Here is a 15679-nt window from a genome sequence, read left to right as displayed (position 1 = left end):
ACGCAGAAATAACACCTAACTATTATGCTTTTAGGTTTATATAGACTCTTCTATTGTGTGCAATCAAGCTAATACAAGCTGGAATTTTCCTTGCACTTTTTCCATAATTGTGTTTATGGAGACCTGTGCAATGGAATTAAAAAGCGTCTCAGAAGGCATTGGGTATGGTATAACTGTAGAGGATTTAATTTTATACTTATTAAGTTATTATATATGTGTTTATTTGGTCTTACTCTAAAATCTTACCACAACAAACATTATTTGGGTAAGTGTGCGGGTTTGGGTGAGTTGAGCAATATTATTAAATAATAGTCCTTGTCCCACCCTTACCCAATCACTAACCGACACCCTAATCCAAATTTTGTGCAAGTTGCTTTAATAATTGTTTCAATGCTGTTGTAAGAATGTAGACCAGCGCTATTAATTCTCCTTTTATTATTTATTTATGGCACATAGGTATTAAGTAATATAAATACCCCGAGGTTTTTTTCAACAAATCTTTCCTGCACCCCAAAAGCCAAATATGCACCACGATTGCCCATTCGTTACAATAGCGAGGTGCACTTTTGACCTTTGGTGCACCTCATTTCTCCATTTTTTTGTTTGTGCACATGCAAGATCTGCCATATTTCCAGACTGGACCATGATGTACCTAATATTTTGGTGTATCAGTCTGGAAAGTATAGACTATTCTGATAAGATCTGGCTGCTCAACTGGAAAAAAATTTGGGATGACTAGGTGCACCAAAAGTCACAAGTGTGCCCTGTTTGTTTAAGTTATGGGAACTTCATGGTTTATATATATATATATATTTGATTTTTGAGTTGCATGTTTCAACTGATTAAATCCACTTACAGGTGCACTCTCCATACTTTCCACAGTGCTGGGTGTACAGGTGTGCAATGAAGGTTTAGGCCCACCTTAGGCCCATTTCCTAAATTGGGTGTGCTCACTTTCTTTAAAAATATTACATATTCACCTGCCACAAAATGCAGACTGATCGCATCCAACCTAAGCTAGCCATTCTTAGTTTCATGTTTTTATTTGATTTGTTTGTTGGGCAAAAATAGATTGCTAGGTGTTCAATTTAAGTGTATTTTGTTGCAGTGTATTTTGATAATATAATTTAACATGGTTTTTCTGTCCTGTTTACAGTTTATTTTTGCCAAAGTTGTTTTGTGGACAGCTATGAGTATTATTGGGCATTTAGACCTACCGGACTTCTTTTTTTTAACTCTTATGATAATGTTGTAGCTTAGGAAAGGAAGGGGTATCATTTGCTCTGTAGGAATCATTGCAATAAGTTACATATTATTATAATAAATAAAAAAATCTCCAATAGTTTACAATATTAAAGCAGTTACATGTAGTCAAATATTTTCTATACACCTTACTGAATGCCTTTAAAAAATACATCTCAGGGGACATAAACAACTCGTGGGGAAACGCCAACCTTGCTTGTCTAGTTTAAAAGATTTATTTTGGCTTGGTAATTGCTTCTATAGTTGTTTGAAGTTGAGAAAGAAAATAACTTCCAAAACAAATACTTTTGTTTATTGACAAGTAAATAAGAAACTGATCCAGTCTATTTTCCTCAAAAATATGTAGTTCAAAAATTGTAATTGCCATCCTGTACACTATTTTTTGGAAAAAAGTAAATTTCTTCAGTTTTTCTTATATTGTTGCTTTATGTTTGCAGAATGTTTAATTCTGAATCTCGGAAAACTTTAACAGAAAGTAGTGATGTAAAGTTGGATGACAAGACATCCCATCAAATGCAAAGTTTTCATCAAGTTTCAGTTGTAAGCAAGTTGCTCTAAACTTTTGCTGAAAATTATCATATTTTAAATCTCAGTGCAGTCTGTCATTGAGCAAACACAGCAGTAAACAAATACATGATCAATATTTTTTTAAAGATATCACTTCTTTTAGATAATACAGGATATATGCATTTTTATATAATTATACTGCCTGTGTTTTAATTCTGTTTGTTGTGTGCACCTCCAAAATGCTTTTCATGTTTTTTTTAATTTAGTTGTTTTAATATATAAATTATGGCTATTAAAAACATCAGGATGGCAAACTTCTCTTGCTGTCAATACAAAATGGCAGCTGCTCATGCAAAGGTGGATTTGCCAATCATTCCAGTGTCATGACTTTAAAGATTAAATATTCATGCCAGGATGAGGGTTTTCTTTATTTTAAAATATAAATTAGTTTCCTTTAACATGATATATTTTATACTGGAAAATTACATGTTTCGATTCTCATGTTTTCTGTATCAGAAAAAACATGGAGTAGCTTAAAGGTAATCTTTATTTTTTTGGTTGTTATAGATCTAGAGTTAAACTATAAATTTTAATTGTGACTGTTCTACAAACAACCAACTAATGATAATGCTGCTGTCACACTTAATAAATTGCATAAAGCATGGCACAACTTATTTGGAGTAAAGCAAAACAAATTATTATCATAAAAAAACAGTTTTTTTATTTTTAGGATCACTGCAAGTCAAACCCGCCCTCCTCAGCTGTATTTTCAACAGCACACTTGACTACACCAAACTTTGCATCTCTCTCCCCCCAAAACAACTCAACAACATGCAGCAGTACTAATACATCTCCTGGTGAGTTTCTTTTTACCATTAGAATTAAACTTGGTATATTGTTTAACTGCATACGACATGGTATTATCCTCTATATTAATAAATTTAAAGTAACTGCTTGATTATGTGTGTCTAGTTTGGAATAGTTTTTGCTATAAAGTTAAGCTAGCATTTGGTTGTACAGTTTTTCAAATCCATTGACTGTCTCAGATTTTGTTTCAATTCTTTTTTAATAATACAACCTTATTTCTCACCAGATAAAGCATGCAAAACAATACAGCCCTAAAAGTATTTTATGTTTGACTTATTCTACCTAAAAAGGTGTCCTAGCAATAGTAAAATGACCAATAAAAAACAATGTACATCTTTTACTAGCTTTGTGATAAAGTTACATAAACCAACACTAGACATGTGGGTAAATCATTTAAGGCACCGAGCGCAATGTGTCATGGTTACGTGCACAGAAAAAAGACTCATAATTTTGACTATTGTTTTTTCTTTCTTCTAAATTTCTTGGTTTAATGTCCTTTTTTCGCCCCCTTTGTCTTTTATAGCAATGATATTAAAGAAAAAATTGTTTTCACAATGATATTGCATTAGTTTTAAAGGTATGTTAGTGTTCCTGCGGTTCTGTCATAATATTTAGATTTTAAACCGTAGATGTAATAGTTTAGAGCTGATTTGGTTAAAATTTATTTCTAAACTTTGACTTTTGCAATTAAACATAACCATTTTTATTTGGGCAAGTTCATTTTTACTTATATTGTTCAAAATATTAAAATGTGAGCCTAGATAAATGTTTCTTGTGATAATTTGTCGAGGTTCAGAGAATTAGCAGAGAAATGCAGCAGTTTAATTGCGAGAATTAAATATATGCATGCTAACTTGTTTTTTATTCCTATATAAATTATACAATTTTCCAGGTATAGTTTTTAAAGAAACATGATTATTCTAGATGTTCGGGGTTTGTTCATGAGTGCATTGACCCAGGGTATCAATGCTGCCCTTACACCATTTGCCATGGCATTACAGCAAAGACATCCTCATAATGTTGGAATCAATCTTAATACGAAAATGAACCCAAAGTGGTTTTCTATTAGAAAAAACTTGACCCAAGAAGATGATGAGTCAGCAAACAAGCGTCAGTGCATTACCAATCAATTTTCAGGTGCTGGGCTGTTAAATCAAAAGTTTTTTTTGTGTAACAGCTAAATTAAAGTAAATTGTGCTCATGTCATATTTTCTTGTTAAATATGTAAAAATCAAGTGTTAACTTTTAAAGAACCCGTTTAGCAGGTAAAAAATACATTCTTTTTTTGAAAAAGCTGACCTTACTAGTTCTGAATGATTCAAATAAAGAAAGTAGAACAACTAAACAAAAAAAAAGTTGTACATTTTTTTTACTTTTTACTGTATGATATTATCGACAAATGGCCAGATTTGTTTAATATACCTGGTTTGCCTTCAGATAATTGTGCATAAAATACCTTATAAATTTACTGGCTTTCATAGATATGGCGGAAAATCACTGTTATTCACGCCCACCGATGTTTTCATCTCAGTCTGACCACTATCCTAATACCAGCTCCCTCTTTACTGGAAACAATGGAAGCCGCAAACGGCAAAATGTTTCCGACTACAGAACTCCAGGTTTGATCCAGCATTTATTACCTTTAATGTTGTTTTTAATAAATCATATTTGTTGTCTTATTACAGTTTTAACTAAGCTGGTAGGTTAAAAATAACTGCACCAGTATTTTTTTAAATACAGGTTCTATCAGTTATTACATTACCTTTATAAAATTTGGTAACTTCTCTAATTTTGATATAATACTTATTTTCACAACCCTCTTTCCTCATCAATAGCCAGAAGGTTGTGGCAACAATTGTGCAAACATACCAATTATTGAATATCATTACTATACTTTGGGGCTACTCAACTATTTTTAGCAAAGGTCTAGTTACAAAAGTTTAAAATGTACGGAGGTCCGTTATAACTTTCATGAAATAGTTTACAGTCATACAAAATGTAATACGGTATAATTTACATATGTCCTTCGCTTCAACTGAGAATTTCGTAATGTCCGTTACTAGAAATGGGTTTTCAATGAACAGCAGCAATTGTTTGCCCAGAAAAAAACCCATCAAATTGAAGTAAATACTAAGACAGATAAGTCCAGGATTCAACACTAAAGAGATCCACATTCGTTGAGTAGCCCTGCTATACATCTAAAAAACGTAATTACCTCAGTTAACATAGTTAACCAAATTCCTAAAAAGTATATATCACCAAATTTTTCTTGGGCCATTTAAATTCACGAACCTATTACTGTTGTTTGTCGTCTTATTGACTTGATGACTAATTAACAGTTAATGTCACAATAACATCTTGAACATAATTAGTTTTTAAGTAAATATTTTACCTTAAAGATTGATTTTGTGTACCAGAGTTATTTGTATGTTGGAGAGGGTAGATGGCAGCAGAAAGTAGTTCAGCCAATATTTTAAAAGTCTACCAAAGATTGGTTTTCGCCGCCCAGCTAAAATTGTCTCACTGCAATGCTATAGACGTCGTTCAACATTAGGATGGGTAATATGATTCAATAAATCGTCTTCTGAATAAACGACTCTTGGGACATACAAAAAGGCGGTAGTTGTGTATTATGTATCCTTATTACATGTTATCTAATAACCAATCTGGGTGGTCAAAATGCACTGAAAAACATGAACGACTGCTGCTGTGTGTAGCGTTTTCTTTTTGCTTGACTTGAGTGTTATTGACATCATAAAAGCCACACAAAACTCTATTATCGTTTGATTTCGTTTTACCTTGAAAGACCCAGTGATACGTTGGACCTCATTTCAACCTGCTAGACGTGTTTTCTGTCAAGCTGTGCTAATTCACGGTAAAAACCGTGACGATTTACAAATCGTGATACCTATCCGTGAGCGATCATGACGTCAGCCGGTACTCATGCCAGTTGGTGGGCAAGCCAGTCAGTCATCAGAAGACGTGAAGGGTGTCAATTGACAGTAGACTTTCGTATGAAAAAAGTTGTTTGTATCAAGCGCTTTACCTTTTGTATAAGAATTATTGGCAAAATATTTTTACCGAAATAATCCATAAATTTAGGTTGTACAGACTAATCCAAGAATCCAAGTGAAGTGTTTAATGGTCTTTGATGACATGAAGTCATACCTCCCACAATGTGGTGAAAACGGAGTTCCTCATAAATTTATCTTTTCCGCAAAACTACAATATTTATGTATGAGGACTGAGGAGCCTATTTATATTTTTTATTTTGATATCGCAAAAATATAAATTCAATTAAAAACAGTAAAAGTCTAACTATATCTATCCATATTGTAAAATGACAAAGAAAAAACCTCTTGGCTTACAGTTCGTTGCTAAAATAAAAGTTAAACAACTTCGAGTTCTATAGAAGTTAGATATTTCACAGAAACTGTATTATTTATTTTTCTGCATTGCTACAAAAGCCAACTGAGATTTTAGTGTTTTTCTCCAAATCACGAGATTTCTTCTAGTGCTATTTGATTATCGGAAACAATATTGATTTCGCTGGTTCTTCTCGCCCAATCAAACAATATAGAATGCAGTTTATTTTATATCAAAAACAAACACGTTAGCCTGTTAACCCAGCGTCGTTATTGTGGTTATCCACGAATGACCCAAAATTCTCCACTGTGCCCCGTTTCCGACCCACAACTAACCCTTCCTCCTCAATAATAAACTCTTAAGCTATCGCGGTTTCCACCGCTTCCTCGCCATGCTGGCTTGTCTTCTTCCGATTGAAACAGAATGGCTTCACCGGGGTGCAGTGGTGAAAAAAGGCAAGTGTTGATTTCACCCGCCCGGCGACCCCTTCAGGACATCAATTATTATATGAGGAGATTTTGCAGTGTTATGTTCGTCAGATTTGTATTATCGCAACTGTTGCGTGAACTCTGGCCTCGTCGGATCGACAGTCTATGGCGGTGTTTATAGATTTATCAGTTAAAGTTGTTTTGTTGTGAAGCGTAACTTTGACAGCTTTAGAAAGTAAAACCGAGGTATTTTGTTTGACTATCGCTGCTTGTTTTCTAATTTGAATTACCCGCCTGGATAAAACGCCTCTTGTAGTTTCAAAAGCGATGAATTGCGGCACCCGCTGAGTGTTAGGTTTACGATTTATAAACTATATTTTTTCGTAAATTGGTTCTTGTAACGGTTTAGCTTGAAGTTGACTATGCGAATAGTTAATGTATCATTAAAATTTACGTCTTCTAAGCAAAATAGATAATTATTCATTCTGCTGCCCAGTCACCCTTGTCCCCCTTTTGTTAAATTTAGCTCCAATCATACCTGACAAAGACAAAAATAAATATATTTCGTGGAACTGAGGAAGGGTGCAGCGCTGTTGTCGATCCATCAATACAGCATAAACGGTAGGGCAAGTACTTTTATCTATGTTATATAATCCGGATGTGTTTGTGCACCTCGGTATGACCTCGTCCAAATAATTATGAGGGTATTCATCTTATGTGGGCGATGTGCTAGCCATAATTGGGCACATCACAACAGGAAAGTAATACGCCGTTTTTCTATTTTGTATTCGTTTTTTAAGCACTCGCGATTGCTTCCGTCTTACCCAGATTTTCGGAAGTTTATCGAGTCATGCACTATTCTTTCTCCGACTTGTTTTGCATTTGTGCGGGTCACCAACTCGTCTCGAAATAGACATCTGTGTCCTGGTTATTGTTGTTTCATACCATCGCTTTCGGCAGGTTTGGCGACTAAATATAACTGCTTTGCAATTTGTTGTTATCTTAAGTCGATTTGCATTGACTCTTGTGCAACAGAGGTCGACAACGAAATAACAGCGCCATTTGCATTCCGTTTTTACTTACGTTTGTACCAGAAAGGCGTCTTAGGGAAAGTTCGATACACCTATATGCCAGCGAGTCTGTGCAAAGCTTTCCATCAATAAACATATGCAACGTTGGCCTTCCCCGAGCACCTCGGCATGCATAGTGTCACGTAGCGCTTTCGTGCAATGGGTGATTTACCTGCGCTGCTGTTACTAATGCATTTTCGTGGTTAAACCTACAAAATAACAAATCACACAGATTAAGGCATTTACCTGCTTTGTTAAATATATATATAATCTGTGTGATTTATTATTTTAAAAAATAATATATATATATATATATATTATTTTCGTTCCACTTAAACTACATCACACGTAAACTACAATAAAATGTAAAAATAAATTAATATTTGCTTTACTTGTTTTAGCAGTAAACGATTTTAGAACGCATGTCGCTTGGTGTACATAGAATATATATTTTAAAGTTTTACTGGGATTCAAACATAGTTTATGTTTTATAGCAAACTGCAAAAATATTTAAATTTAACGAATTTACTTATTACAAAAAGTTACAAAACTGCGTTTAATTTTTGCGTGTCGAAAAAAAACCTTAAATGTAAAAATCCATTCATCCTTATTCACTACAGATCAAAATTAAAAAAAGGGTTCGTGCATAGCGCAAAATTAATTTGTTGAGGGCTATGAAATGTAGGTTTTAATTGAGTGACAAATAATTCAACTTCGCGCTAGCGCCATTTTATACGCTATCCCTATAGGCCACACTTTAAATACGTTAAATGTTCCTATGAATGTTATGTATGTGTAAATTATGTTGTAATCATGAGACGGATATTATACTGTGGGCAGCATAGCCACACTTAAAAAACGTCAATGAATATATATTTTATTCTTTTATATTAAGGAAAGAACAGTTTAAGGCACCGAATTGGTATCAACTTTTTTTAAAACCATTACAAACAAACAACCTTAAAAAAAAACAGTCGAAATCCGCATTATTTTTTTTTTCCTGAATATTGTGTAAAGCAAACGGGACGAAGTGGTTCATTGGAAAGTTCACTTTTGCCGTACGTTATTTTTAGCGTTACGCATGATAAAAAATTACGAATGTATTTTTCATTTGTTAACATTTACAAAGCAATACAAGAACGGAATCGCTTTGCTTCCAAACAAGTTTCTTCCAATACCATGCCACTATTCAAAGCTGGGAGATCAATGCTTGTCGTCAGTCATGTGACTGTAAAATCACATACTACAATATATTGCGTAAAAGTTGATTCTTTAATGATTTAATCTTATACTGTTCACCCTGGAAAGCTGTATTCGTGCATAATCCATTGAATAAATAAATACATTAGATTTAATGAGAAACAATAATTTTTAACCACGCTGTACACTTTAACGTCGTTTTCCACTCATTAGAACCGAAGTATTTTAATTATGCGACTCGCATTGAGACCTGGTGTATTAAATAAGCTATAAAAATGATCCTTTTGACTAGGTCATGTTTACCGAAAGCTACGGCCCACCTTTTACACCACATTTCGTCGTGTTCTCTATTCTGGGTAACTTACAATTGGATGACAAAGTGTGCAAAATAATGACTCCAATGGTCTGTTTAAGAAGCTAACAGCTTTCATAAGGTTATTTAAACTAGCCAGTTTTTCAGTTTTTTTAATTAGCGTCGGGCTCGGTTCAACAATGAACGAAACGAGGAATTTATTTGTTTGAAGTCGATTGGACTCGTTTTAATCCGCCGCAAGTCACAAGAGCCAGTGTATTAATGTGAGCGCCATCGCCTACCTCGTAAGCTGATTTGAGCGCAGAATGCAGCCAGGCCAGCAAAACAGCCTTCAGTGAATTGCACCGCATCTCGTCAGACACGCAAAATTCTGACCATATAGATGCGCATGGACTGCCATCACCGCCTGCCTTTACAACACTAACGATCGTGTAACATGCACAGATGCCAAGTCCAAACATCGCCCGTCCCATACTTTCCCATGACCAAGGCCGGCGAAGCGGTGCTTGAGGTGGTTCGGCGAAAAAAACTAGTAGTATACGTACAACAACTTAATGACAAGATGAGAATTAATCTTCGCGCGCCTTGCGCTGGAGGGTACGTTTTAATTCCTCGTTGGTGGATGAAATGCCAGAAGGACGTTTCATTTGAAAGTCGGGCCTTGGCGCGTCTCGTATAGTGCTGTTATGTATCTACGTACGTTGGTCGACTGTTGTGTTGTGTCATCTAGGCCAAACGCCCCCCTTATACTGTCAATAAATAATTAATTTCGTTCCGTTTATGCAGCAACAAATAAACGTAAAACAGGCAGGCGCATGTAATATTATGCGCAGATAGTTGATTATGTACACCAAGCCTAAAGAGTTTTGCAAGTGTAAAATGACATTTTTTTGAAAAAATGACCATCTTTTCAGTTACTTTGGTTTAGTCAATGTCGACAGAATATATCGAGTTATTTTTATGTGTTTGTATGTGTGTGTGTGTGTGTGTGTGTGTGTGTGTGTGTTTGTTTGTCAGGTGCAAGCAAGAAAAAGTAAACTTGCTTCGTCCGTACAAGTCTTTCGCGACCGGCTTAATAATGCATAAGGCGTCACTCGTCAAAGTTACCGAGCGGCGATATTACAGGACAATGAACAGCAACATCGCTCTACGCCTTATTTGGACATAAACGTTTACCTGTTTTAACCTGTTTTCGCAGGTGTTTGAGTATAAGATGTTTTTTTATAAGGGCTTTGTTTCACAGATCACTGCTTAACGAACTAACAAACCTTAAAACCTTAACGAACTAACAAGAGTATGTAATATCATTTTAACTCGCTTTATAATAACATACCTAATAACATACAGCACTTCGCTGCCAAACTTCCAGTTGTGCTGGTTAAATAATTTCATGTTTCAATGAATGTCGTTAACTTTTTACTCGAATTTTTTTGGGATTTTAAAAGGTTTGCCAACACACGGTTCAAGTTAGACAACAAATTCCTTACTGGTCGCATTCGTTCCGATTAAGCGTTTTAGCATCGGCGTGTAAAGTCGAGGATCAAGCACTTAACTGCTTTCGTTCGACATGCCAGATAGTTTGGCAAAACTTAATTAATCCCACTTATGTCGGGCCAGGTTACAGGACACAACACAGAGCACATTGTTTGAACCTCTTCCACCTTACGATGTTTTTATGACTGCAAAATTCATTAATTACGTTGTATATTGTTGTGGGCGATTTAAAAAAATGTTCGTTGATATTTTATCTGAAAACATAAGTTTTTTGAACGGAAAGTTAGTCGTGGATTTGAAGACGATCGATAAAACGCAACGCGAAATTCAAATCATTCTGGTTGCTTCTGTATTGGTAATAATACAATTGAAATAAAATGGTATGTTGTTGTTGACCCAGGGACACTTCCATACAGCTTTCTTCTATAAACATACGTTTTGGTAAAAATGACCGAGAACTTCGGCCAGCTGGATAACGATCTCGCATCATTAGCCATCGGAGGTTCGATGACTGCAATGTACCCCCACCCAAACGTGCACAACCCCCACACCCAGCAAATCCGCCCTGTCGCCCCCAACACCGCTGTCCATCAAGCCGAGTTGCATCGCGGTTGGTCGCATGTCCCGTCCGTCACCGAACAGCAAAACCCCACCAACCAGCAAGTGTATCGAGCAAGCGTCGACCAGCATTCCCAGCGCCAGCCGATGCCGCAGCAGCGCCCCACTTTGCCGTCGACAAACTTCCGCCCGTCAAATATCCCGCCCGGAATTCGTCAGCCACCATCGGCGATGAAGGCATTCGGCATGCTCACCAACCGCACCATCGAGCAGTTCTTTACCAATGGCAACCGCCAACCCAGGCCCCCGCAGCCTCGAGTGCAGGGCTCGAGACCAGGGCCCAGACCACAACAGCAGCAGCAGTCTGGCAAGAACGGTACATCCCGGGCTCCCCACTCTTTATCTCCTCCGGGTCATCTCTACGCATCTAATCGTACCAGTTATCACGCGATGCGGAATGACAACTTCATTTCTCAAGCGCATTATCATCGCGCCGGCATCGTAAAAAGCGAAGCACGACCTGATAATGATTTTTTCGCCGCGGCGAATGTCCCAGTCAAAATGGAATGGAGCCAACCGTTTGAGGAACGCGGGAGCATGCGATACAGGCCATACGCCCACAACTTAGGCTATGGTATTCATAGTGAGTCTCTAGTCTTTAGTCCGAGGAAAGGAACACGCAGCGAAAATCGTTACCGAGATAGGGCGTGACATTTAAAGCAGCATTTTTAATAATCGATCGAGTCTTTATACTGATGTGTCATAAACACGCACTTCCGTTGCTTTATACACGGTTATTCAGTTGGGAATTATGGCGCTTGTCATTTCTCTCATCTGATTTCCGGTTGATAAAGATTGTCCTAAAAATAAAATTTTAAAGTGCAACAATCCCAACACTTTTTCGTTTTTTATTAATACGAATAATTTTAGCAACGCTAGCAGGTTTGTGTGAATGCAAAACTCCAATAAACTTACCCATTGCACAGATGTTAACTTTTGCCTACTGGCTGTAAACATACACTTACCTCTCCTCTTCATTTAAGTATTTCGAAACCTTTCAGATGGCAACAACGAAATGCTGATGCGCGACGATATGTTTTCACCTGTTGGTCCAATCCACGTCAACGGCTACCCACAACCTGAGCGAAGCAGAGGTTAGTTTCGTTGTCCTTTTATTGTAAGTCTCATTATTACCCATTTCCTAAAAATAGTATTTTACGACTTGATATTTTACACTTAGGTTGAAACGAAACGATAGGTATTGAACAGTTTTGTAAAGTAAAATTACTTTTTTGGTAATTTAAAAAAATCCGTTGGTAACGTTGAACAACGTGTACTTCGTATTACTGTATTACGGCGTATTGCCTAAACAAGTATAGTGACATTACATTAGTTAGCGAAAATGACAATGAAAACAAAAATATAACGCCTCTTATAGAAAATGTTGGCATACAGAATAACCAAAAACACTTATGACCAAAGTGATTCGCAGTTATATCTGGAGCCACCAGTTAATAAGAATCTTTGTATATGGCCGTATTTGTCCTAATTCTATCCAGTTAATAAGAGTGTCTGTAAAAACACTCCGAAGCCGTTATGCCCAAATCACGCTTTACACAAAAGGAATGTGATTGCAGGTGGCCAAGTATCGTTCAATATAATAAGTACTTATTTTGCGGAATTTGTTTTTAGTGTTCTAGCGACTAACTACAGGCTTCGCATCCGCGTACGTTCGCGGAAACTTGGCCGTTACGTTATTACCTCCCGCCCTGTTTTGCAGTCCACAATTCCAAGCCATATTTCTCCTTCAATCCCGTTGTGGCTTATAGCAGAAAATATTCTCTGTAAACTGTTGACCGTCCTTATTTCGCGTTTGTTTTTCTAAGCGCCATTTGCGCGCCGTCATTTACTGCGTCCGTTGTTTGTGCCACCACACGCGGCTATAAGTCGGTTTGACGAGCCTGTCTTTTTTGAAATCCTCCGAGAGTTAATTGCCTTTAATTTAATCCCGCCCATGAGTTTTTTTTTCGGCAAACGCGGCAACCCTTTCGTTTTCCTGTTGAACAACTTAACATTAATAACGACCAAACTAGCATTTCAAGTTATTTTCGTCGCAGTTTTTTTAAACCTTGTGTGACGCAAAATAACGATTTTCCTGAAACATTGACATCTATGTGTTTCGTCTGGACGAGATTCTATTTCGAACGCTCATCTGCTTATTGCAGACTCTCTATACGCATGCTTCATATCTTTAACAGATGACACCACGTTTCGGTAAATATTTTGTTGCCAACGATACAACTCCAGATAGCATCTTAATCGCGGCATGATCTCGGCATTTTCGCGCATTCCGGTTTAAGGAACTATATTCAGCGTTTCTATTGTGGGGAATCGTATTTTCAAGCATGGAGAAGATAAACTTTTACCGACATCTTGTTATTGTCTTGGCAAAATTTATTAAAGGTAAACAGGCTATGTTAAGTTTGACACATCCGTTTTATTGTTGGTTGCTACTAGATTGCATGTGTGCAACAGTGGGACAGTGTCTTTCTTGAAAGCAGTTGCAGACCACTTACTTTGCAGGTATGGAATGTTTTGTTTTGAAACATAATTGTCATTACAGAACAAATAATCGCGATTTATCCAATTAAACTCTGTAAAATTGTCCACTGGTCAGAAATGCAACTGTGTGCCAGACCACAGTTTGTGCTCTGTTCCGAGCAAATTTAAGCAAAGACTTTGTAAGCGTTACTTAAGATGTTTGACCTTGTGTGCTGGTGTTTCGTGTTTCGTGGACAATTCGGTGGTAAAGATGTTGTGCGTTGCCGTACCTTTCTATACCCCTCCACCCGTTACGTTGCAGGCAGTGTTGTTCGCTGTTATTTTACTGTGATGATTTTCCAAAGTTAAAACCAATGCAAAGTGGGAAGCGTTCGATGCCCCTCTTCTTTTAGCAGATGCCAAAACTCTAAAACGGCAAGACAGTTTAAGCATATTCCCCACAAATGTGTGCACAACAAAACGTATGATTTCCTTGTCATCTTGGCTGTGCCTGTGCCAAGATGTTATCTTAGCTGTGTCAGCATGTTGAACCGAGAAGATACTAAACAATTCATCCCTTTGAGCTGACTATACGTCGTGATCTCATTATAAAATAACGATAGAAGCATAGATGCCTTTGTGTGAAGGTTGGCATGTGCTCTGCAACGAAAGTGTGATGACTTCTGCCTGGACGCGTTTTACGATTTGCGGAGCGAACTAGCTTTTATCACAGCGTCATTCTTGTTTTCGATTCTACTGTCTTTGCTTACTGCTTGCTGTTCTTATGTATTTGTACAATTCGCCGGTGTAGAATCGTCCAAAATAGTTGTACAACCGACATTTTCTGTAACTTAAAAACATATAACAAAGTAGACACATGGGCCTGTCGAAAGTTTAAAGTGTAGTTTGACGTGTGTGTCACGAAGTTCAACAATTTCAAACTGCTAAAATTTGATCGAGTGCAATATTTTGACTTATTGCAATTCTACCTCATGTAAACAGCAACAAAATGAGGTGTTTAAATTAAACGCAAATGCTAATGTTGCGTTACTTTCATAGGATTATATTTTGAAGCAAAAAGAGTTTATAATTTCTATTAAAAATAGAAACCGAAAATGGTGTTTTCTTTATAAAAAAGTAATAAAGGGGCATAACATTTAGGCATAGATATCTCGGTTTGGTCAACATTAAATGATATTTCCATGTTTACTGAAATGGTAAACAAAAATCAATGGGCAGGAGCATTAGAAGAAATATTACCATAATAAATTCGGCTTCAGTCAGGTGGGTTTATTGTGCTGTTGATTTTCTGGCTAATCGCGCCGGTCTGTGGTGCAAATACGCACATTATATCGATGTCGTTTGTCAGCGCCGCGCCAGAACACATATCTGTCACACACGCTCCTGGCCACTTTCGGCAGCCAAGGGCGCTCCACATGGCAGGCCGCTGCATTCGCTCAATGGTTCAAACATAGTTCACCTGCGACGCTTCGCCGGAGTTCATGCAGAGTTCACTTGCCACAACTCGCGTTCCGCACCATCGGCGTTGCTGGATGAGCGTATACGCGAAACATACGCTGGGCACTGGCTCTTGCCGAGCGAAGTTTCCTTTGGGCTAATTTTGCCTGTTGCCTGTTTTACTTGCGGTTTGCTGCCTGCGTGGCACCTTTTTTGGCTCGCTGATGTGTCTTAACGATTGGACTGTATCGCTATTTCCTCTTTTTTGTGAAATAACCTATCCAAGCCGAAATGTTTTAGATGTGTCCTAGTGCTTTCTTTTCCGGCATTTAACTGACATTACATTATCTTATTATTTGGGAAGTTGCTAGCTTGCTCGTTACAATTTCTGGTGTTGGTTATTGTCCATCCGCCAGGGGATGCAATTGGTTCCCATGGTCGGTGACTGCTTTTATAAAGTGAATAAATTTTCCTTCGAAGCTAACAGCCTCCAATTAATGCTTTTCTTACAAGATAGTAATAGAGTGCTGGTGCGATGTTCCTTTTTTAATTTCCTTCCTAAAAACATTAAACTCTCGGGAGTTAGCTTGTTCGGCAACAAGCGTCATTACTAA

At 37.2% G+C, this 15679-nt stretch overlaps 1 protein-coding gene across 3 annotated transcripts in view; it reads left to right on the top strand.

Annotated features, from left to right (window-relative positions):
• The first annotated feature begins 38 nt into the window (after window positions 1-38).
• Window positions 39-15679, top strand: part of LOC146133131 (retinoic acid receptor alpha-like) — a 39218-nt gene continuing 23577 nt past the window's right edge. For 2 of the 3 annotated variants that reach the window (XM_083396465.1, XM_083396464.1), the window contains exons 1-6: window positions 39-162; window positions 1701-1803; window positions 2501-2627; window positions 3562-3774; window positions 4119-4256; window positions 12128-12220. In XM_083396465.1, the coding sequence (XP_083252591.1) occupies window positions 116-162; window positions 1701-1803; window positions 2501-2627; window positions 3562-3774; window positions 4119-4256; window positions 12128-12220 (721 nt within the window). In that variant the 5' untranslated portion in view covers window positions 39-115. Of the gene's footprint in view, window positions 163-1700; window positions 1804-2500; window positions 2628-3561; window positions 3775-4118; window positions 4257-12127; window positions 12221-15679 lie in introns of those variants that run through there. The other variant, XM_083396467.1, reaches the window with a different exon arrangement.

The sequence above is a fragment of the Ascidiella aspersa genome, chromosome 9, assembly GCF_963924565.1.
Source record: "Ascidiella aspersa chromosome 9, kaAscAspe10.2, whole genome shotgun sequence".
Taxonomy (NCBI): Eukaryota; Metazoa; Chordata; class Ascidiacea; order Phlebobranchia; family Ascidiidae; genus Ascidiella; species Ascidiella aspersa.
This window is presented reverse-complemented; position numbering and strand designations above follow the sequence as displayed.